General features: G+C 44.6%; 2 protein-coding genes across 4 annotated transcripts in view; one reads left to right on the top strand and one right to left on the bottom strand.

Annotated features, from left to right (window-relative positions):
* Positions 1-2803, bottom strand: part of LOC307013765 (putative C-type lectin domain family 20 member A) — a 12979-nt gene extending 10176 nt beyond the window's left edge. Inside the window, exon 1 of the mRNA XM_079641306.1 lies at positions 2651-2803. Within this exon, the coding sequence (XP_079497432.1) occupies positions 2651-2687 (37 nt within the window). The 5' untranslated portion in view covers positions 2688-2803. The remainder of the gene's footprint in view (positions 1-2650) is intronic.
* Positions 2804-5335: 2532 nt separating this feature from the next.
* The window catches only part of trim33l (tripartite motif containing 33, like), a 48346-nt gene continuing 28167 nt past the window's right edge, over positions 5336-25514 (top strand). Inside the window, exons 1-5 of one of the 3 annotated variants that reach the window (XM_079692899.1) lie at positions 5338-5352; positions 5623-5827; positions 13737-13769; positions 20019-20157; positions 20349-20475. In XM_079692899.1, the coding sequence (XP_079549025.1) occupies positions 13740-13769; positions 20019-20157; positions 20349-20475 (296 nt within the window). In that variant the 5' untranslated portion in view covers positions 5338-5352; positions 5623-5827; positions 13737-13739. Of the gene's footprint in view, positions 5828-13736; positions 13770-20018; positions 20158-20348; positions 20476-25514 lie in introns of all 3 variants that reach the window. The other 2 variants (XM_079692898.1, XM_079692900.1) reach the window with 2 other exon arrangements.

Raw genomic sequence — 25514 nt, 5'->3', positions numbered from 1 at the left:
TTTGTTCAGCCGGATAATCTCCACATGTCTACCCTACTTTTATCATTTTCTAATCATAAATCGAATCGATGGATTTATGATCGATAGATTTATGATTAGCATAAGTTCGATCATGATGGCTCATGTCAGTGATGGTGATGACACCATGGGCGGCGCCAGGATGTTTTTGCTGCAGTAGCTTAGCAGTTGCTATATGACAGCACGGCGTTGGTAGTTCATTTTCTAAATAAATAAACAAACAATACCAGTGGGCCCAGCACGAGCCTGTTCATATTGTAGCGTTCACCGCTATTCAAGATCACAGATCACTCGAGCCTTCAATGTCAGCGTTATAGCAGAATGTTTATCACAGCGTGTTTCAGGTGTATTCATGTCACATGGTATAAGCTACAGTATAGTGGATGGTGTTCATCTGGTTTGCCGGAAGGAGGCCCATCTATAAGCAATCAGCTGAAACTTCTCCAGCAGTTGGGAGCTTTGCTGAAAGCAAGGTTTTGCAGTATGGGGTCCCACAGGGGAGGGTTCGCTTGGGCCTTTGTTATATTCTATATTCACAAATGACCTTCCTTACGTATTAAATAAGTCTAGTGTAATAATGTATGCTGATGATTCCACAATGTACAGTACAGCATCAACATGCAGTGAGTTCAACTTCAAATAGAGTTTAGAGCCATAGCAGACTGGGTCAACAATAACAAACTGATACTCAACATTGCAAAAACAAAAGCAGTGGTGTTCGGATCCAGACATATGTTAAGCAGTATTGTTTTAAGTGTCGGATCCCAGGAAGAGTAGCTTTTGTCAAGAGCAAAAGCTACTGGGGATTCTTAATAAACATAAACATTGGTATGTGTGGTAGCTGCTGAATAAGGTCATGAAATCTGGGATCATGTAGAACTCAGAGGATGCAACATATATGACTGAATGAGGTTTGGAACATCTCTGCCACGTGTGCTGTTTGAAGCGTATGTTTGTGTGTGTTTTACATAAAGCACACGAGATCTTTCCGGTCTGGGGGGGTAGCTCTGCGACTGGCTGCTGTGGCAGCAGGTGATGAACTCCCCATTACTGTTTGTTTGTTGCAACAACTAAATAATAATGACTGATCAGCTGTATCTGTGTTTTATTGATTCCTCTCTGTTTCATTCTTTCCTGTTGTGTTATGCTGGATCGCCACGACAGAAAACGTGCTCTTTATTTCCCCACAGCCGCGCCTTACAGAACCAATCAATAGTATAACACTCATTATGACTTTTCCCCACACTCGCACACAACTCCTCCGTCTCGTACTCCCTCCAAACACACACACACCTGGAAGGGGCGGTCTCTCCCTAACTCCCACCAACTACATTGCCTAGATAACTTTACAAATGTACTAAACTGTGCACATCATCTGATAACTGACATAACTATTAACTTGGACACGCTATAATATTATCATTAATATTTACATTAAAACATTCCTTTGACACTTATAACACTTTGCAAGGTAAGCACAACCAAAATAAGTTTGTACAAGCAGAATGTGAACACTGTTTCTCTGCTCCTACAATATGTTTGTATAATACCATTAGACCCTGAGCGTACAAGTACACTATATCGATCGTTCACTGTTTCAACTGGAATGCTGTGAGACACACACACACACACTCTCTCTCTCTCTCTCACACACACACACACACACACACACACACACACACACACACACACACACACACACACACACACACACACACACAGACACACACGCACACAAACACACACACACACACACACACACACACACACACACACACACACACACACACACACACACACACACAGACACACACACACACACACACACACACACACACACACACACACACACACACACACACACACACACACACACACACACACACACACCAGGACTGCCAACCCTCAGGCATTGAGCGTGAGAGTCACACACGTAACCCATATCTCACGTGTATATAAATATAAAAATAAAGTGAAGGAACAGCAAACCGAGCGGTCTACGAAATGAGACGGTCTTCTGGCTTGGTTCAGTAAAGTTGGAACGATATTGGGAGATTCTGATTTCAGGGATCAATAACTCATGAACAAAACGTTGTTCAGACACAAATGACGTCTCCTAAGTACCGTGGTGAGGAGGACAACGAACTACAATCTTTCTGTTGTAAGATCCAATGGGAACACAGAAAGCAGCCGCCACAGATTTCTTGTACATTTGATACTTTTTAAAGAAATGCTTTGGAGGGTCTGAGTTTCAAAGCCTTATTAATCATCAAAGCGCTTGTGAAAGACACAAACTGTGCAGTGATGCCGCACAGTTTGTTCAGATCCTGCCGCAGCACTTTGAACTAATTACAATTTATTTATTGATTATTTAGAGTGATCAGTAAAAAGAGGATTGCAGTAGTCTATAGTGATACAAACATGTCAAACAGTGTCTGAGTTCAAAGTGGTCTCTGCAGACACTTTCAAACTTGTTCGGACGGTTTGGACAACTTTAGCGTAGACACATTGAAATGCTTTTAAAAAACCTTTTCCTTAAAAAGGTCTGCTGCCTGTTCTGAGGACAACGCGTGGACGTGTCTCTGTCTCGCTGTTTGTGTATTTCATAACTAATAATGGAGTTCATACAGACCTGAGATCAGCAGGAACACCAGTCCTCGTCTCTGCATGGCTGCACGTATATTTCGAAATGATCCGTTGGACTCCGTCCCGATGAGAGACAACGCCAGCAGAACCAGGACCAGGACCAGGACCAGGTCTATCTCTTGCTTTAGACTCACCTGCTTTAGTGCAACGGAGAATACTTTAAACTTCAATATTTCACTGTTCTAACATTCTGCATCTGCAGCCGTTTGGAAAGCGGTACTGTTGTGCAGAAATGTTCAAAAAGGTCAAAGGAAAGTCCACAGAAGAATATGATGAAGAGCCAACAGTAACTTTCTGAGGTTGAATGAAGTGATTGATTCTTCCTTTCAAAGTCAAAACATCTGCACAATTATCAATATTTGAAAGCTTAATATAGAATGACATATGAAGCTGAATTACCTGGAGGAGCTGCGGTGGTTGTGGGTCAGCGGATCTTTATGAAGCTGCAGGTAAACCCTGACGGCACGTTCACATTTGGTTAAAGATGAATGCAAACAGGCAGAAAGCACACAATGACTTAGACAAATGTCAAGATTTATAAGCAAAACATCCTGAATACAGCAAAACAGCATGAACATGATCTCTGTGTTTAGCCTCAGTTAGCAGTCTTTGTCTAGTCTTTGTCTTTGTCTAGTCTTTGCCTTTGTCTAGTCTTTGTCTAGTCTTTGTCTTTGTCTAGTCTTTGTCTTACAGTGTTTTTGTAGTGATATTGTAGCGTCTTGTAGTGTTTTGTAGTGTTTTGTAGTTTTTGTAGTTTTTGTAGTCTTTTGTAGTTTTTGTTGTCTTTTGTAGTTTTTGTAGTGTTTTGTAGTTTGTGTAGTCTTTTGTAGTGTTTTTGTGGCGTTGGGGTATTGCTGCTATCTCTCTTCAGGAGGTTCATGACGGAGCACAAGCTGACCTGAGATAGTTTATTGTTTGTGGACGTCTGGGGGTCCTTCTTATCGTAGGTCCCACTGGCTGTACGCCATGGAGGACAGTTTGAGTCACATTCAGTGCCGTGTTTGTTGAGTCTCGTGGATGAAGAGTGTGGATTATACACTGAACTACAGAAGAGATCTCACACACAGTCACTTCCTGTCTAGTAGCTTTGTGTAAGTAATCCATGGCTTTGCGCCAGAGAGCCAGTTCAGTGACATTTGATTAATAATGTATTTAAAATCATCCTAATGAAGGCTCGTTAGAGATCATGGCGCTCTTGAAACAAATCCTCTCTGATCAGACGGTTCACATTTACATCCGGAGGCTGAGCGGAGGGAAATTAACTCTTCAACCCGCAGACATTTACATTTCAGCCAGCCGTGAAACCAAAGCAGGTCTTTAGCAAAAGCACAAATAACACAAATGATATGAAGTATAAGACAGAGGCAGTAATGTGAATTTACTCATTATTATAAAGTTTACTGTTAGTCTATATCAGGGGTTCCCAAAGTGGGGGTCGCGACCCCTCGGGGGTCACGAGACCCCGAGTTGGGGTCGCGAGATGATTACAAAATCAAAATGGAAAATAAAAAAAATAAAAATGTATAAAAAAAAATTGATTAATTTTTTTTATAATTTTTTTTTCAATTATTATTAATAATAACGTTTTTTTTCAGGGGCGGAGTAGCCATCTGTATAATTTCCCCGCAACGAGGCTCCCCCTTTGACAATCCACTAGCGCAGTGTTTCTCAAACTTTTTCATACCAAGGACCACTTAACCAATAAAAAACACTCATGGACCCCCTGACTCCACAAATATCCAAAAACAATAGGCCTGCTTACCCATTCCAACAGTATAACAAATTACAGCCTAATAATGACAGCTTAACCTTCTCTATATCGACTCGTTCACACATTAAATCAACAATACAAATAAAACTACAGATTGTATAAGCATTTAGTTCAAATGCGATTTAAAATCCTCTCAGGTTTTACACCTCTTATTATGAAATGTAGACTACATTTATTATGTAGTATTATTTTAAACACAAGTTTATGTCCGAGCCAACAGACTCACAGATTGTTGGCTACTGAGAGATATGCAAAATACACCGCATGTAGTACGACACAAACCTCCGCTGTGGATTTTCAAAACAAAATACAATCAAACTATGGTCGCAGGCCCAAGTTTAACTCTCTGAGGCCTGCATGGTCTGCCTACAAAACAAAAATAAAAAAACGTTTATGCAGCCCCAACAACAGCCTCTGATCATCAACAGACTTCATGCAATGCTTCATCAGATGCATATATTAGATAATAATCTGTATCTCACTCCTAACATATCTAAATCTACTTTCAGCATGGATACATGTTCATAAAATACATCCATTGTTTGTTCTATATGCTTCTTGAAATCCTAAAAAACACGTCGTTTTTCTAGAACAGATTACAAATCGCCTGAAAATGGTACAAACAAGTAGCAACATGCTTGACGGACATCCAATGGAGGCATTTCATTGGAGAGGAGGAGGGGGAGGATTCTAACAGCTAAACAGCACGATAGGGACTGTCACAGGTCTTTATTGTCTACAGCGTAAAAGGGAAGTAACAACATCAAAAACTAACAAGTCATGATTTTGAAATGTTCATAAAAAGGTCAGAAGTTCAGCAGAAAACAGAGATGTTCAGATAAAAGTCAGAGTTCTGAGAAGTTCTTGAAATAGACGGAGGAGGTAGGATTGGTTAAATCTGAAGAACCTCTGGAGCTGTGAGAAGAACACCTAAAGCTTTGTTTGAGTTCTCATAAAATACTGGTTTGATGAAGAGCTTATTTTAATGTTTGTATTTTATTTTAATTTTAATTTTAATATTTATTTCAATGATTGATTGATTGATGTATTAATTAATTAATGTATTTGTTCTCACTGTTTTCCCCTGACCTGTGGTCCACACTCCAGCACAGGAGGGGCGGTAATGCACCTTCAACGCCAGGTGCCCCCCGCCATTAAACATTGCCTCACTCGTTTTATTTTGAAAGACCTGCAGGAAGGAAGTTCGCCTGTGTTCGCGCGAACCTGACGAACAGGGTTCGCTAACTCCGCTGTTTCGGTGAGAGCCCGGCAGTTCCTCTTTGATCCCGGGTTCAGTTCGCTACCGGACGAACTTCCGTTAAAACTGAACCAAGACGAAAAGAGGAACCTCTGAAGTTCTTTCTGCGGACCGTGGAGGAGGCGGAGGTAACGGTGAGTTTACTAACAGGTCAGGGATCTTAAAACGTTCTGCAGGCTTCTGTAGAGCTGCCACAACAAAGCTCAGGGGCTTTACAACGTTCAGCAGGCTTCTGTAGAGCTGCCACAACACAGCAGAGGATGCATCTTTCGTTTAGTAGGAGTAGTGCGAAAAAGTACTGACATGTGAGGAAAAGTAAAAACGACATTCTTACTTTTGACTTCAGAGTTCTGAGGAAAAGGTTTTATCTGAATTTCATATTTTGTTTTTATTTAAAAAATGTTTTATTACTTTCATTTTTTTTCTGAAAATGCATTTCTGAATAGGATTTTGTTGGATTAGAGTTTTTCTTGAAAATCTCCGAATTCAAGTCAAAACATCCCGAGATGTGTGTTGGTGGCCTCCAGCCTCTTCCTGAGCAGAGGAGGCGTTTCACTGTTCTGGCTGGCCCCGTCTACACAGAGACGAAAACGAACCGAAGTCGATATCAAGAAAGTCTTCCGTTCACACGCAATCGGCTCAAGAAACGTGTCCGTCCGCACGAGACCACTCGACCCGTTGGAGACGCTGTAGTACATATGCCGGGCCTGTAAGTGGCGCTGTACTTCCGCCACAAAATACACCAAAAGCAGTGAATAAAACCCCCCGGCTGGCCCGAGCATGGTTGCCATGGTTGCCTGGTTGCCCTTCTGTTTATTCTCCGCGGTGGATTTAGCCACATGTAGTTCATGTCGTTCTCCAGGTCCACTTGTTGCTGATGGTTGTGGTCGAGGAGCTGTAGATATTGCTCTAACATCTGTATCATGGTCAGTAGCGTCTGGAGCACGAACGCAACCCTGTGATCCGCCACTGTTGTTGTTGTTGTTGTTGTTGTTGTTGTTGTTGTTGTCAAAACACATCAGCATTGACGCGGGGGTGAGCATGAGAGGTGGGGAGAGGCGGGGCTATGATCGTTTAAGGTGTACACATTCGGGATGTGCATCTCCATCACTGAGGCCGACGCGATGCGCATCTCGATACGTTGCCACGATACGATACATTAACGATAGATTTGAAACACCATGCGATGCGGTACGATACGATTCAACACGATGCAAAATAATGATACTTCAATATGGTACGACAGAGGATTTTAGTTTTATTCCTGATATGCAGCAAATCATAAATTAACAAAAAAGTGCTTTACATATTTGGTTCTCTCTTCTGGCACATCCCATCATGCCGTTTCTCTTTGACCTTCAAACACTCTCCAGAGTTCAGTAACACCTCACAGTTAAACAATGTAAGGATGCATTGCTCATGATTAACAATGTGCAGGTAACAGCTACCATAGAGCCATGCCCGTACAGCTGCTGCCTGATGTGCTTAACACTCAGAGGCTAACTCACCAGTGAGCAGGAAGCAGTGGTTTCTATAGGAACAATAAAGAAAACAAATAACCTTTCACAAACAGGTATTATATAACTGCTCACAGTGAGGAAGACATCTAAACTGTGATTGGCCCTCACAGGCTGCTGTAAGCTAAACACCTCTCTCTGACAGAACACCTCACTGAGTGATTTCACTCTGTCTCACTTTCAGGTTTCTCTTCTCAGCCGCAGACCCCATGTCGCCTCTTTGTGTGCGTCGCTAAGTTCCACGTACTACTCGTGTACTTTAAAGCGGCTCGGCATCGTTTACAATTTGAGAGCGATTTTTAAAGTTGACCGTCTTTTTTGAAAAATCCAAAGTGTTGCCAAACGTTTGATTTGTAGGTATTTTTCGGTGCGCTGTGTTTCTCTCTTTCTCCTCGACTTCATGTGTGTTGATAACTGAGACTCTCTGCCTCCGTAGTGTTTCTCTCTCTCCTCGACTTCCTGTGTGTTGATACCTGAGACTCTCGGCCTCCGTAGTGTTTCTCTCTCTCCTCGACTTCCTGTGTGTTGATACCTGAGACTCTCGGCCTCCGTAGTGTTTCTCTCTCTCCTCGACTTCATGTGTGTTGATAACTGAGACTCTCGGCCTCCGTAGTGTTTCTCTCTCTCCTCGACTTCCTGTGTGTTGATAACTGAGACTCTCGGCCTCCGTAGTGTTTCTCTCTCTCTCTCCTCGACTTCATGTGTGTTGATAACTGAGACTTTCTGCCTCCGTAGTGTTTCTCTCTCTCCTCGACTTCATGTGTGTTGATAACTGAGACTCTCTGCCTCCGTAGTGTTTCTCTCTCTCCTCGACTTCATGTGTGTTGATAACTGAGACTCTCGGCCTCCGTAGTGTTTCTCTCTCTCCTCGACTTCATGTGTGTTGATGAGACTCTCTGCCTCCGTAGTGTTTCTCTCTCTCCTCGACTTCATGTGTGTTGATAACTGAGACTCTCTGCCTCCGTAGTGTTTCTCTCTCTCCTCGACTTCCTGTGTGTTGATAACTGAGACTCTCGGCCTCCGTAGTGTTTCTCTCTCTCCTCGACTTCATGTGTGTTGATAACTGAGACTCTCGGCCTCCGTAGTGTTTCTCTCTCTCCTCGACTTCATGTGTGTTGATGAGACTCTCGGCCTCCGTAGTGTTTCTCTCTCTCCTCGACTTCATGTGTGTTGATAACTGAGACTCTCTGCCTCCGTAGTGTTTCTCTCTCTCCTCGACTTCATGTGTGTTGATACCTGAGACTCTCGGCCTCCGTAGTGTTTCTCTTTCTCCTCGACTTCCTGTGTGTTGATACCTGAGACTCTCGGCCTCCGTAGTGTTTCTCTCTCTCTCTCCTCGACTTCATGTGTGTTGATAACTGAGACTCTCGGCCTCCGTAGTGTTTCTCTTTCTCCTCGACTTCCTGTGTGTTGATACCTGAGACTCTCGGCCTCCGTAGTGTTTCTCTTTCTCCTCGACTTCCTGTGTGTTGATACCTGAGACTCTCGGCCTCCGTAGTGTTTCTCTTTCTCCTCGACTTCCTGTGTGTTGATACCTGAGACTCTCGGCCTCCGTAGTGTTTCTCTCTCTCCTCGACTTCATGTGTGTTGATAACTGAGACTCTCGGCCTCCGTAGTGTTTCTCTTTCTCCTCGACTTCATGTGTGTTGATAACTGAGACTCTCTGCCTCCGTAGTGTTTCTCTCTCTCCTCGACTTCATGTGTGTTGATAACTGAGACTCTCTGCCTCCGTAGTGTTTCTCTCTCTCCTCGACTTCCTGTGTGTTGATACCTGAGACTCTCGGCCTCCGTAGTGTTTCTCTCTCTCCTCGACTTCATGTGTGTTGATACCTGAGACTCTCAGCCTCCGTAGTGTTTCTCTCTCTCCTCGACTTCCTGTGTGTTGATAACTGAGACTCTCGGCCTCCGTAGTGTTTCTCTCTCTCCTCGACTTCATGTGTGTTGATAACTGAGACTCTCGGCCTCCGTAGTGTTTCTCTTTCTCCTCGACTTCATGTGTGTTGATACCTGAGATTCTCTGCCTCCGTAGTGTTTCTCTCTCTCCTCGACTTCGTGTGTGTTGATAACTGAGACTCTCGGCCTCCGTAGTGTTTCTCTTTCTCCTCGACTTCCTGTGTGTTGATAACTGAGACTCTCGGCCTCCGTAGTGTTTCTCTTTCTCCTCGACTTCGTGTGTGTTGATACCTGAGACTCTCGGCCTCCGTAGTGTTTCTCTTTCTCCTCGACTTCGTGTGTGTTGATAACTGAGACTCTCTGCCTCCGTAGTGTTTCTCTCTCTCCTCGACTTCATGTGTGTTGATAACTGAGACTCTCGGCCTCCGTAGTGTTTCTCTCTCTCCTCGACTTCCTGTGTGTTGATAACTGAGACTCTCTGCCTCCGTAGTGTTTCTCTCTCTCCTCGACTTCATGTGTGTTGGTAACTGAGACTCTCGGCCTCCGTAGTGTTTCTCTCTCTCTCCTCGACTTCGTGTGTGTTGATACCTGAGACTCTCGGCCTCCGTAGTGTTTCTCTCTCTCCTCGACTTCCTGTGTGTTGATAACTGAGACTCTCTGCCTCCGTAGTGTTTCTCTCTCTCCTCGACTTCCTGTGTGTTGATACCTGAGACTCTCGGCCTCCGTAGTGTTTCTCTCTCTCCTCGACTTCCTGTGTGTTGATAACTGAGACTCTCTGCCTCCGTAGTGTTTCTCTCTCTCCTCGACTTCCTGTGTGTTGATAACTGAGACTCTCTGCCTCCGTAGTGTTTCTCTCTCTCCTCGACTTCCTGTGTGTTGATACCTGAGACTCTCAGCCTCCGTAGTGTTTCTCTCTCTCCTCGACTTCCTGTGTGTTGATACCTGAGACTCTCTGCCTCCGTAGTGTTTCTCTCTCTCCTCGACTTCATGTGTGTTGATAACTGAGACTCTCAGCCTCCGTAGTGTTTCTCTCTCTCCTCGACTTCCTGTGTGTTGATACCTGAGACTCTCTGCCTCCGTAGTGTTTCTCTCTCTCCTCGACTTCATGTGTGTTGATACCTGAGACTCTCGGCCTCCGTAGTGTTTCTCTCTCTCTCCTCGACTTCCTGTGTGTTGATAACTGAGACTCTCGGCCTCCGTAGTGTTTCTCTCTCTCTCCTCGACTTCGTGTGTGTTGATACCTGAGACTCTCTGCCTCCGTAGTGTTTCTCTCTCTCCTCGACTTCATGTGTGTTGATAACTGAGACTCTCGGCCTTCGTAGTGTTTCTCTCTCTCTCCTCGACTTCGTGTGTGTTGATACCTGAGACTCTCGGCCTCCGTAGTGTTTCTCTCTCTCTCCTCGACTTCATGTGTGTTGATAACTGAGACTCTCGGCCTCCGTAGTGTTTCTCTCTCTCTCTCCTCGACTTCGTGTGTGTTGATACCTGAGACTCTCTGCCTCCGTAGTGTTTCTCTCTCTCCTCGACTTCGTGTGTGTTGATACCTGAGACTCTCTGCCTCCGTAGTGTTTCTCTCTCTCCTCGACTTCATGTGTGTTGATAACTGAGACTCTCGGCCTCCGTAGTGTTTCTCTCTCTCTCCTCGACTTCGTGTGTGTTGATACCTGAGACTCTCGGCCTCCGTAGTGTTTCTCTCTCTCTCCTCGACTTCCTGTGTGTTGATAACTGAGACTCTCTGCATCCGTAGTGTTTCTCTCTCTCCTCGACTTCCTGTGTGTTGATAACTGAGACTCTCGGCCTCCGTAGTGTTTCTCTCTCTCCTCGACTTCCTGTGTGTTGATAACTGAGACTCTCGGCCTCCGTAGTGTTTCTCTCTCTCCTCGACTTCATTTGTGTTGATAACTGAGACTCTCGGCCTCCGTAGAGCGAAGCAGAGATCAAAGATCGTCTCTGCTGAGTGCTGACAGGATGAGATGATATTATATGAATGAATCGTTTTTTTACCGATGCAAAGACGCTACAATCGATGCATCTCGAGTTCAACCCAAACTGTAGCCGATGAGCTCTCTCTCAACCGGTGCACTCGCATCTTCAACGTTTATGCCGGTGCACCGATGCAAATTGGTGAATCTTAGCATCTCTAGTACACATGGAGCCGCAAGCGTTTCGTTCCCAGACCTTCCCACTTTGGGATGCGTTACCCTTTCAGGGCTCGTTTACGACCTCTGGTGGCCGAACCATCCTTAGGATACAGAGCTATATCGGATAAGGTTATGGCAATCTTTATTAAGGTCACATGGTATTCCATATGATGTGTGTTACTGAGCTGGGTCACACACAGTTAGAGAGACAATGGTCGTTCTGAGTTATCAATAGATGTATTCATTTGAAGTGAGCTGACACCGAGGGTAGAGGAAGTTCAGAGAAGGCCTCAGGGTATAAGAACAGTTAACCTTTGATAGTTAACTAATCCTAAGGATGTCATGAGACGATGACGTTTAAACATAAGTATAGCTTTCAGAGAGAAAAACATGTGACCTTTGTGTGGTAGGCTGAATGATCAAATGTGTGTGCGTTAAACATGCTTAGGGGAAATGTGTGTGTGCTCATTGCAGTGGCTATATGCTGTATGATTGTTGCTGTGGGGGGGGCAGTTCCACGACTGGCTGCTGTGGCAGCAGGTGATGTACTCCCCATTACTGTTCGTTTGTTGCAACAACGAAATAATAATGACTGATCAGCTGTATCTGTGTTTTATTGATTCCTCTCTGTTTCATTCTGTGCTGGATCTCCACAACCATAACACCCGCTTCGTCTCCGTGTGGACGGGGCCTAAAGTAAAAACTCTGATGAGGCCGGTCTCTAAATATAAATAAATAATATTATTATTAATAAGTATTTGAATCAGTTTCTCTCCTCTGTTCGGCCTGAGGTCTCCTCCTCACAGGAGCACCTCCTCTGTCTGCCTGAGGTCTCCTCCTCACAGGAGCACCTCCTCTGTTCGGCCTGAGGTCTCCTCCTCACAGGAGCACCTCCTCTGTTCGGCCTGAGGTCTCCTCCTCACAGGAAGAGGCAGGCCACCTCCATATATGGGTATGATAGGATTATGTGATTAAGGGCAGACCATCTATTTCTTTTTCTTTAGAAAGGGGCAGGTCATATAAGATTATTTTCTTCTACCCGCTCAATGGTGTGTTGTAGAGAAATGTTTTGTTGTCAATTATTGTACATTGAGTTTTGCGTACCATGAGCGGGACAAATACAAATGAAATGAAATATGATATACTTATGATAAAAAGTATTGGGGTGAAAAAATGTATATTTATGTTAAAGGTGGGGGAGGTGAGTTTGAGAAACCGGCTCGAGATACACTTGTTGTTATATTCCATGGAATGCTCTGAACATCCGATAGCAATGAATATCTGAAGAGCTTTGACAACAAATCCATAATAAATCTCATCAGTGGAAGAAGCCCTGGTGCTGTGAAAAGCCCGGCTAAAGTAACTGGATGGCCTACCTGCCTGTCAGCCTTCCATCTGTGCACACACTGATCTCTGCCCTCATTGGTCAGTGTGTGTTGGAGGAGGGGCTCTGTGAGGAAGTGGCAGATTTGTTCCGGTTGTGTATTTTCAAATTCTATCCACTCGAGCTGGTTTCTCCAAAATGACCCCTCCTTTAAGAGAAGTTCAAAACTCTGAGATTTTCTGAATGTTGAACTTGAACCTGCCCTCACATCTGCACACCTCTCTACATCTATTTAACATGTTCATCACGCGTTACTTTGATATCTGGTTTCAACAGTCACTCCATCACTCTATCACTCCATCACTCTATCACTCTATCACTCTATAACTCTATCACTCCATCACTCCATCACTCTATCACTCCATCACTCCATCACTCCATCCCTCTATCACTCTATCCCTCCATCACTCCATCACTCTATCACTCTATCACTCTATCACTCCATCACTCCATCACTCTATCCCTCCATCACTCTATCACTCCATCACTCCATCACTCTATCACTCTATCACTCCATCACTCTATCACTCCATCACTCCATCACTCTATCACTCTATCACTCCATCACTCCATCTCTCCATCACTCTATCACTCTATCACTCTATAACTCTATCACTCTATCACTCCATCACTCCATCACTCCATCACTCTATCACTCTATCACTCCATCCCTCCATCACTCCATCACTCTATCACTCCATCCCTCCATCACTCCATCACTCTATCACTCTATCACTCTATCACTCCATCACTCCATCACTCCATCACTCTATCCCTCCATCACTCCATCACTCCATCACTCTATCCCTCCATCACTCCATCACTCTATCACTCCATCACTCTATCACTCCATCACTCCATCACTCTATCACTCTATCACTCCATCACTCCATCACTCTATCACTCTATCACTCTATCACTCTATCACTCTATCACTCCATCACTCTATCACTCCATCACTCTATCACTCCATCACTCCATCACTCCATCACTTCATCACTCCATCACTCCATCACTCCATCACTCCATCACTCCATCACTCCATCACTGTATTTGTACCCTGTGTGTTGTTGCTGCTCTAAACGCCTGCATTGTGTCTCTCCCACAGGACATGGAGGCGCCGGCAGGTTTCAGTCAGCAGGTAACAGGAACTGTGACGGAGTGAGAGGGACCAGGTGTGGCTGAGATGAGGGAGGTATTGATCTCCCTCAGGGAGAGAGACCAGGTGTGGCTGAGATGAGGGAGGTATTGATCTCCCTCAGGTAGAGAGAGACCAGGTGTGGCTGAGATGAGGGAGGTATTGATCTCCCTCAGGTAGAGAGAGACCAGGTGTGGCTGAGATGAGGGAGGTATTGATCTCCCTCAGGTAGAGAGAGACCAGGTGTGGCTGAGATGAGGGAGGTATTGATCTCCCTCAGGTAGAGAGACCAGGTGTGGCTGAGATGAGGGAGGTATTGATCTCCCTCAGGTAGAGAGACCAGGTGTGGCTGAGATGAGGGAGGTATTGATCTCCCTCAGGTAGAGAGAGACCAGGTGTGGCTGAGATGAGGGAGGTATTGATCCCCCTCAGGTAGAGAGAGACCAGGTGTGGCTGAGATGAGGGAGGTATTGATCTCCCCTCAGGTAGAGAGAGACCAGGTGTGGCTGAGATGAGGGAGGTATTGATCTCCCTCAGGTAGAGAGAGACCAGGTGTGGCTGAGATGAGGGAGGTATTGATCTCCCCTCAGGTAGAGAGAGACCAGGTGTGGCTGAGATGAGGGAGGTATTGATCTCCCTCAGGTAGAGACAGACCAGGTGTGGCTGAGATGAGGGAGGTATTGATCTCCCCTCAGGTAGAGAGAGACCAGGTGTGGCTGAGATGAGGGAGGTATTGATCTCCCCTCAGGTAGAGAGAGACCAGGTGTGGCTGAGATGAGGGAGGTATTGATCTCCCTCAGGTAGAGAGAGACCAGGTGTGGCTGAGATGAGGGAGGTATTGATCTCCCTCAGGTAGAGACAGACCAGGTGTGGCTGAGATGAGGGAGGTATTGATCTCCCCTCAGGGAGAGAGAGACCAGGTGTGGCTGAGATGAGGGAGGTATTGATCTCCCTCAGGTAGAGACAGACCAGGTGTGGCTGAGATGAGGGAGGTATTGATCTCCCTCAGGGAGAGAGGGACAGGTGTGGCTGAGATGAGGGAGGTATTGATCTCCCTCAGGTAGAGAGATACCAGGTGTGGCTGAGATGAGGGAGGTATTGATCTCCCTCAGGGAGAGAGACCAGGTGTGGCTGAGATGAGGGAGGTATTGATCTCCCTCAGGTAGAGAGACCAGGTGTGGCTGAGATGAGGGAGGTATTGATCTCCCTCAGGTAGAGAGACCAGGTGTGGCTGAGATGAGGGAGGTATTGATCTCCCTCAGGTAGAGAGAGACCAGGTGTGGCTGAGATGAGGGAGGTATTGATCTCCCTCAGGTAGAGAGAGACAAGGTGTGGCTGAGATGAGGGAGGTATTGATCCCCCTCAGGTAGAGAGAGACAAGGTGTGGCTGAGATGAGGGAGGTATTGATCCCCCTCAGGTAGAGAGACCAGGTGTGGCTGAGATGAGGGAGGTATTGATCTCCCTCAGGGAGAGAGACCAGGTGTGGCTGAGATGAGGGAGGTATTGATCTCCCTCAGGTAGAGAGAGACCAGGTGTGGCTGAGATGAGGGAGGTATTGATCTCCCTCAGGTAGAGAGACCAGGTGTGGCTGAGATGAGGGAGGTATTGATCTCCCTCAGGTAGAGAGAGACCAGGTGTGGCTGAGATGAGGGAGGTATTGATCCCCCTCAGGTAGAGAGACCAGGTGTGGCTGAGATGAGGGAGGTATTGATCTCCCTCAGGTAGAGAGAGACCAGGTGTGGCTGAGATGAGGGAGGTATTGATCTCCCTCAGGGAGAGAGACCAGGTGTGGCTGAGATGAGGGAGGTATTGATCTCCCTCAGGTAGAGAGAGACCAGGTGTGGCTGAGATGAGGGAGGTATTGATCTCCCTCAGGTAGAGAGAGACCAGGTGTGGCTGAGATGAGGGAGGTATTGATCCCCCTCAGGTAGAGGGACCAGGTGTCTCATGTTGCTGCTGCTTGCCGGCCCCCCCACCACCCCAGCTTCCACCTGTAGGCTCGGGGGGTAGTCATCTAATCATCACTCATCGTGCTATGTATATCTGTGGAGTGATGAGGCCTGAGCCTAGACGCCAAACTCAACTATATGCTGCAACCTTCAACCTTTTTATCCCAAATATCACATATATATATATATTAGGGTGCATCAAAATGCAATGCAAAAGATTTAATCTCAAAATATCAAACTGTTAGGTGTTGCATTTTGTTCCAATGTCTATACAAATGATTTGTGCAAAGTTTGAGGAAATTTCATTCAGATTTAGAGGCGCAACACAGCATGTCAAATTTTGCCATTTTGCCAAAAAGTGCCATTTTCGGTGCTTTTAGAACTCCCATTTATGGATAACATAACATGGCAATTTCTCAAAAATACAACAAATAGTTATCGAGAAGATGTTTTTGAAAGGACCTAAATGTGTTTATTTAAGAAGAAACGTTGACATTTGTATTGAACATCACTGCAAAATGGTTGAAAATGTAGTCCTAGTCAATTCAATTCAATTCAATGTCATTAGTTTAGTCCTTCACTGTGTTCAGCTTGCGCTTGCAGCGGCGAAGATTGGGCTGTTCACAGCGGTCATGCTCAACTGCTTGAAGCACATTCTGCAGATGTTGCTCACTCTTGGCTGCTGCCACAAAGTCTGATGTGAGTTTGACTCCACGCTCGGCACAGTAATTCACGACGTTGATTGCACGCACATTCACCACACCTGCCTGGAATGATGCACTGGTAGCCCAATCCTCTACAGTGAGTGAGAGAAATGCTGGATCGATGTGCAGCTGGTGCATTCCAAACCAGCAGTCTGGGTTGGCGAGGTCGGCCAACCTGGTGGTCGGCGAGAGGACTGGAAACTTTGGCTTGCCGAAACCAGTGCCAAAGCGCTGCTGTGGGGATCGCATGGGAAGATCATCTGGCTTGTGCTCCAAGATGGCATCCGCAAGTGCACGCCGCTCATCAGCTGGCACCTTGTTGCTGAAGAGTGCCAGGGGCAGCATCTCACCGGTCAGGTACCAGAGGTGCCTCTCCAGTGCTTTCATGGCCGAGGTTGCAATGCCCTCGTCAACAGACTTGTAAGTGTACAGGTTGTGGTAGAGTTTGAGGTCATTCCATGCGGCATCTACGGCTGTGTCACAGGTCAGCCACCATGTTGCGTAGATGTGCGTAATGAAGTTGGCAAACGCCCGAATCTTCGGCACCTGCTGCCGTGTGGTGATGGTGCCCTGGGGAAGCAAGGCGATATGCTGCTCCATCAAAGCCAGCTTGAGAGTGTAGAGGAGCTTGGCCATCCAGCGTGCCTTGTGCAGAGCTCCCGGCCGTTGGAAGTTAACTGGAGTCTGTGCTGCATCATCTGCACCCAGATAGACAAGGCACAGCTGCACAAACTCATGGTAGTCGCCTCGCTTGTAGTCTATTACTGCTGCAGCAGACACAGTGAGTTCAGCACGTAACTTGCCCAGGAACGGTTGTTCGGCGTTGGCAGTAATGTAGCGGGACAATGGGCCACTGTATTTGTGCGGCAACAAGTTCCAGTTGTCCTGCAGACGCTTAAACAAGGTAACCTCTGGTGAGCGTGATGCCTCCACCTTGAGGTTAGTGAAGATGTGGCTGAGGAGCACCTCACCAATGTGATGCCGGCACCCGGACCAAAGCAGTGGTCTATCAAGTGAGACCTGGATGGCAATGCAGGCTGCTGTGAGATGACCTGTGTTTGATGCAGTGGTGTCAAATGCCATGTTGACAACCTGGTCGGCACAGCACCAGTCCTGCAGTAGCTTGCATGTCAGGCGGGCGATGATCTCGCCGCACGCCTCGTCTTTCCCCTTTGTATATGCTGGCACACCAAGCAGTTTGAGCTGCTCCGCATCTCCAACCACCACTGTCAAACGCTCCTCCAACTGGCGCACATTGCTGAGCGTCGGTGTCAACTTGCTGTCCCAGTGCAGGGTGCACATGGGAGATGGTGTCCACTGCTTCTGGTGTTCTTTATTGACAACCTCCAGCACTTGGCGGCGTGATCGATCTGCTGTCGCGTAGGATGCTGAAATATTTGCACAATTGCCGCCCGACTCTGTGATCAAGCCGCGCGTGAAGGCAGCCTGCTGCATCGGTGTGATCTTCAACCGTGTAGCCAGTGACACGAGACTTGGCCGGCTGAGGATGTCGGGTGGAATGAAGGCTGTGGTGCCAGTCTTCTTATGCTTGCAAGGGGGTGTGTTCTCAGCCGGTAGAGTGGCTATTTCATCTGTAACGCTATCCTCATCACTTTCGCTCTCCAACATCGCCATTCTGGACTTCACTTTCATTTCCTGCTGCTCACTGGTAAAGTGTGACTGCCGGGCAGCTGCCCCAGCTTCACGCTTCTGTCGCCGCTTTACCTTAGATTGCAACTTGGCGTCGAATGCGCCAAATGTGGCCACTCTGTCTCCCTTCATGCTAGCCAGGAAAGCAATGTCCTCTGGATTGCGGATCTTCTCCTCTGTGTTTGGAGACCACAGTGGGAATGTTGAATCTAGCCTGCGCTCCATTGCATCCACCTGTCGAGCTGTAGCCTTACTGGAGCGCCTGGCCTGTGGAATGCGCCGCAGCTTGTTGTTGACGTCAACTAGCTCCACCATCTTGTTGCACGCACCCCGATCGCTCACCATTGGGATATTGGCCTTGGCGTAAAATGGCCGTACCTGCTCCAGGACTACTTTGGCTGCCATGAAGCGTGACAAGGCTCCATTCATACCGGGTCGCTTGTCATGTAGTTGCACATCACAGTTGTACAGCATGCACCGCAAGATCTGACGACCACTTGGCAGTTTGGCCCCAGTAATCATGCCATCCGCATTGGTGATGCTGGCACCCAGACCGAAGACCAGGCTACGGCTCCTCTGGCATGAGCCTACGGGCGAGGGCAGCATCTTATGAGAGCCGGATACTGGGGCAGGTAGTGGTCTAGATTGCCTGAAAATATAAAGTGGTTTAACACAAAATAATGTATTAGTCTTTTGTTTTCTACAGTCAAATGATGAATAAGGATAGTGTTACAAATATACCTTAGTAAATAAAATTTAAAAAAAATACCTTAGCATGCATTATCCACTTGAACCTTAGCATCCATTCAGAGGGGAAACTTGCCAAAAATAGCAGATCTGCAAGCCCACTACATGCTCACTTATAATAAGACATAAAACATGCACACAGGCGAACCTTAGACAAATAACTAATGTTAGCAGGATGACTAGCAAACAGTAGCTAGCTGCATGTAATTAACACAAAATTACATAAAACTGATAGACATTTTTATTTTACTCATTAAATATACCAAAGTACAACTCATATGGCAATGATCCTTAATAAAAGTACACCAACACAAAGAATAAAGAGTAGATTACCTCAAATGTCTTCAGATCAAGGGTGGAGTCTTTTTGCCTCACAGAATTGTGCTTCATTAGCATTAGCATTGTCCTCGATTGTCTCAGGTTAGCATGGCTACCAAATAAACATTATGTTGAATGTTGAAATGGAAGTTGTAGCTAGAGTGCATTATGCACAATGTGTTGGTAATGACAGTAATATTAAAGTAGATAAAAAATAAACAAAAGGTAAACACATGCATATATATGCTGGTTACCCCCTTTTGCCATAAAAGATGATGGCTGTTGCACCTCTAAATCACCTCATATTGTAAAAATATTTTGCATACGTTATTACAACATGAATTGGAACATTTTTATCCCCTTAACAGATCAGCAGGTTAAAAATGATTTTTTTGATGCACCCTAATATATATATATATATATATATATATATATATATATATATATATATATATATATATGTGATATATATATATATATGTATATATATATATCAACTTGTTTTTCCTATTTCTACAATTAGTTTTTCAAATATTACAAAAAAAAATAAAATCTCGAAAAAATTAAAATGAAAACTGAATTAATACAAAAAATAAATGTCCCAAATATCAGAAATTCGTTTTGGTTTCCTCCTAAAATTAAGATGTTTTAATTCAAATGTATACGACTTTAGTGTTTGCAAATATTATGACCTTTTAAAGAAAATATTAAAAAGAGATCTAAATAATATTCTATTAGAAATATTAAAACTTGACTTTTTTCAAAATATTTCGACTTCCAATTCTGACCCGAACACAACTTATTTTTACCAAATATTTAAATATTTCTTTATTGTATATAATGCCTCCCAAACGTTGGTCAGTATTTGTCGTTGTGTCCTCAGTGCAGCAGCTGTGACTCGCCCTCGGCCAGATGCTGGTGTGTGGACTGCAACGAGGCTCTGTGCGATGTGTGTGTGTCGGCACACCGTCGAGTCTCCGTCACCAGGACACACCACCTGCTCAACCACCCCCCCCCCGCAGGTAGGTCCACACACACACACACACACACACACACACACACACACACACACACACACACACACACACACACACATACACACACACACACACACACACATACACACACACACACACACACACACACACACACACACACACACACACACACACACACACACACACCCTTTAAACCTGTCATCCCACCCCTCCAGGAGGCGTGTGTGTCCCCCCCATCAAGTTCTGCAGGATGCACCCCTCCGAGCCGCTCCAGCTGTTCTGCTTCACCTGCAAGGTGCTCACCTGTAGAGACTGCCAGCTCACTGCACACATGAACCACAGGTACACACACACACACACACACACACACACACACACACACACACACACACACACACACACACACACACACACACACACACACACACACACACACACATAGTGCTGCGTACCGGTACGCCGAACCGGTACTGGACTTGTAAAAAGTTTCGGTTCAAGTCCGGTTAAAACCGGAACGTCGGGAACCGGTACTTACGTATATTCTCCTTTTTGTTCTAAACCATCCAAAACCTTCCATAGATCGAGAAATTTGCGCTGAGAAAAGACGAAAAACATTGTTTTGGCTTCTGATATGGCGGCCATTACTGAGCTCACGAAGTCTCGCAAAATATCGCAACTGCTCGCGAGATCTGTGTGACGTCAAGGGAAGCTGGACACTGACAGCGTGGGATGCTGGTTGCCATATATGGTAGTGTAGCTAAGCTAACTCCTTTGTATGTATGGTGATATAGTGTCTGCCGAAAGAGCAACACTTCAACCAGACAATGTCAATATGCTGTTGTTCTTGAACAAGAACACATAGACTTGTACTCTTGCATATTGAGTCTTGTATGTACATCACTATGTATGTAGTCGTGTTGTGTAGTTAGTAACACATGTAGAGTTCTAGAAAAGACATGGTGTAGACACAAGTTGGAAGGGGGCACAATAAACCTGACGAGTTTGAATTTGAGTTGATTATGAGTTTATTTTCAATTGATAATTAGCTCACAATAAGTTCACTTTAGTTACTCACACAACTTGACACAAGTCCGGACTTATAAGTCCGGACCTGAACCTGAACCTCTGGACTTGAGTCCGGACCTGAACCTGAATGTGAGTCCAGGTACACAGCACTACACACACACACACACACACACACACACACACACACACACACACGAATCACAGGTACACACATACAGTTGGAGGGAAATCTGGTTCTGGGCCAGTTAAACCTCCTCCACTCCTACTAGCTGGAGGCAGACAGAGTTCGATGCAATAGAACTTTTATAAATCAAAGAGCGAGCAGACCCCGGTACGGCTAAACAAACGTTGTTCTAGCACCTTTATAGCGAAGCCTTCTCGTTCCTTATCAGTTGACCTTGGTGAAGGACGACAAACCACCTCCCAGTTTCTTTGTCTGCAGCTTTTTCTGCAGACGTGCATTTATCTACATTTCCGCACTCGTGTCCCGTAGGATTGACCGCTTCCTGACCTCCACCAAGTTTCACCATCGAGTGAGGGGAGTTTCACCACTGCTCTCTTTCCCAGTTCCTCGCATCATTAGCCTCAGGCCCTGTGAATAATAATTAACCTTCAGCTAAAAGTGCCCTTTTTGTTCCACCTGACACACACACACACACACACACACACACACACACACACACACACACACACACACACACACACACACACACACACACACACACACACACACACACACACACACACACACACACACAGAGACACACACACACACACACACACACACACACACACACACACACACACACACACACACACACACACACACACACACACACACACACACACACACACACACACACACACACACACACACACACACACACACACACACACACACACACACACAGACATGCGCACTAGCCTTATCAGCAGAGTCCACTCCTCTCCTCCACATGAAGTCAGGGTGTGAGTTATAGACTGAGCTCTATGAGGGTCTTTAAAACTAACGCACGCGCACACACGCGCTAGTGCATGTACATGTATTAACTCTGCATGTCATGCTCTTCCGGTTATCACCCGTCCCCTTGTGTGTTATGAAGGTTTTTCTGCAGTCAAACCCTCAAAGTACACCCTGTAGGGAGTAAAACTCTAAAACAGAGAAGACCTCCCCAAAACGCCTCGTTGGTGAAACGTCATCATGACGTCATCATCCATTTGATTCTTCCGGGTACGTGCTTACGAAAGCACGACCCGGAGCTGCAGTGAGCCGTTTAGTGGAGAAAGTGAATACTGCTGAGTACACATACTTTACAGAGATGATGTGAGAAACCAATGTGAGTTTGGAACATTGCACAGTATGTTTCTATTTTAGTAGACCTCAACAATGGAATTATGATCAGTGGAAATGGCCATGACATGTGACCTTTAACTCTCCATGTAGATCATAAACTCACCTGTGTGTTAGATCATAAACTCACCTGTGTGTTATATCATAAACTCACCTGTGTGTTATATCATAAACTCACCTGTGTGTTAGATCATAAACTCACCTGTGTTAGATCATAAACTCACCTGTGTGTTAGATCATAAACTCACCTGTGTGTTAGATCATAAACTCACCTGTGTGTTAGATCATAAACTCACCTGTGTGTTAGATCATAAACTCACCTGTGTGTTAGATCATAAACTCACCTGTGTGTTAGATCATAAACTCACCTGTGTGTTGTATCATAAACTCACCTGTGTGTTAGATCATAAACTCACCTGTGTGTTAGATCATAAACTCACCTGTGTGTTAGATCATAAACTCACCTGTGTGTTAGATCATAAACTCACCTGTGTGTTAGATCATAAACTCACCTGTGTGTTAGATCATTAACTCACCTGTGTGTTAGATCATAAACTCACCTGTGTGTTGTATCATAAACTCACCTGTGTGTTATATCATAAACTCACCTGTGTGTTAGATCATAAACTCACCTGTGTGTTATATCATAAACTCACCTGTGTGTTATATCATAAACTCACCTGTGTGTTAGATCATAAACTCACCTGTGTGTAATATCATAAACTCACCTGTGTGTTATATCATAAACTCACCTGTGTGTTAGATCATAAACTCACCTGTGTGTTAGATCATAAACTCACCTGTGTGTTAGATCATAAACTCACCTGTGTGTAATATCATAAACTCACCTGTGTGTTATATCATAAACTCACCTGTGTGTAATATCATAAACTCACCTGTGTGTAATATCATAAACTCACCTGTGTGTTATATCATAAACTCACCTGTGTGTAATATCATAAACTCACCTGTGTGTTAGATCATAAACTCACCTGTGTTAGATCATAAACTCACCTGTGTGTTAGATCATAAACTCACCTGTGTGTTATATCATAAACTCACCTGTGTGTTATATCATAAACTCACCTGTGTGTTAGATCATAAACTCACCTGTGTGTTATATCATAAACTCACCTGTCTGTTAGATCATAAACTCACCTGTGTGTTATATCATAAACTCACCTGTCTGTTAGATCATAAACTCACCTGTGTGTTAGATCATAAACTCACCTGTGTGTTATATCATAAACTCACCTGTGTGTTAGATCATAAACTCACCTGTGTGTTAGATCATAAACTCACCTGTGTGTTAGATCATTAACTCACCTGTGTTAGATCATAAACTCACCTGTGTGTTATATCATAAACTCACCTGTGTTAGATCATAAACTCACCTGTGTGTTATATCATAAACTCACCTGTGTGTTATATCATAAACTCACCTGTGTTAGATCATAAACTCACCTGTGTGTTGTATCATAAACTCACCTGTGTGTTAGATCATAAACTCACCTGTGTGTTGTATCATAAACTCACCTGTGTTAGATCATAAACTCACCTGTGTGTTAGATCATAAACTCACCTGTGTGTTAGATCATAAACTCACCTGTGTGTTAGATCATAAACTCACCTGTGTGTTAGATCATAAACTCACCTGTGTGTTGTATCATAAACTCACCTGTGTTAGATCATAAACTCACCTGTGTGTTAGATCATAAACTCACCTGTGTGTTAGATCATAAACTCACCTGTGTGTTAGATCATAAACTCACCTGTGTGTTAGATCATAAACTCACCTGTGTGTTAGATCATAAACTCACCTGTGTGTTAGATCATAAACTCACCTGTGTGTTAGATCATAAACTCACCTGTGTGTTAGATCATAAACTCACCTGTGTTAGATCATAAACTCACCTGTGTGTTAGATCATAAACTCACCTGTGTGTTATATCATAAACTCACCTGTGTGTTAGATCATAAACTCACCTGTGTGTTAGATCATAAACTCACCTGTGTGTTAGATCATAAACTCACCTGTGTTATATCATAAACTCACCTGTGTGTTAGATCATAAACTCACCTGTGTGTTATATCATAAACTCACCTGTGTGTTATATCATAAACTCACCTGTGTGTTAGATCATAAACTCACCTGTGTGTTATATCATAAACTCACCTGTGTGTTAGATCATAAACTCACCTGTGTGTTATATCATAAACTCACCTGTGTGTTATATCATAAACTCACCTGTGTGTTATATCATAAACTCACCTGTGTGTTAGATCATAAACTCACCTGTGTGTTAGATCATAAACTCACCTGTGTGTTAGATCATAAACTCACCTGTGTGTTAGATCATAAACTCACCTGTGTGTTATATCATAAACTCACCTGTGTGTTATATCATAAACTCACCTGTGTTAGATCATAAACTCACCTGTGTTAGATCATAAACTCACCTGTCTGTTAGATCATAAACTCACCTGTGTGTTAGATCATAAACTCACCTGTGTGTTAGATCATAAACTCACCTGTGTGTTAGATCATAAACTCACCTGTGTGTTATATCATAAACTCACCTGTGTGTTGTATCATAAACTCACCTGTGTGTTAGATCATAAACTCACCTGTGTGTTAGATCGTAAACTCACCTGTGTGTTAGATCATAAACTCACCTGTGTGTTAGATCATAAACTCACCTGTGTGTTATATCATAAACTCACCTGTGTGTTAGATCATAAACTCACCTGTGTGTTAGATCATAAACTCACCTGTGTGTTAGATCATAAACTCACCTGTGTGTTAGATCATAAACTCACCTGTGTGTTAGATCATAAACTCACCTGTGTGTTATATCATAAACTCACCTGTGTGTTAGATCATAAACTCACCTGTGTGTTGTATCATAAACTCACCTGTGTTAGATCATAAACTCACCTGTGTGTTATATCATAAACTCACCTGTGTGTTGTATCATAAACTCACCTGTGTTAGATCATAAAC

Source organism: Notothenia rossii, assembly GCF_949606895.1.
Source record: "Notothenia rossii genome assembly, chromosome: 7".
In the NCBI taxonomy this organism is placed as follows: domain Eukaryota; kingdom Metazoa; phylum Chordata; class Actinopteri; order Perciformes; family Nototheniidae; genus Notothenia; species Notothenia rossii.
Note: the sequence above shows the minus strand (reverse complement) of the source record. Positions and strands in the feature narration are given on the sequence as shown.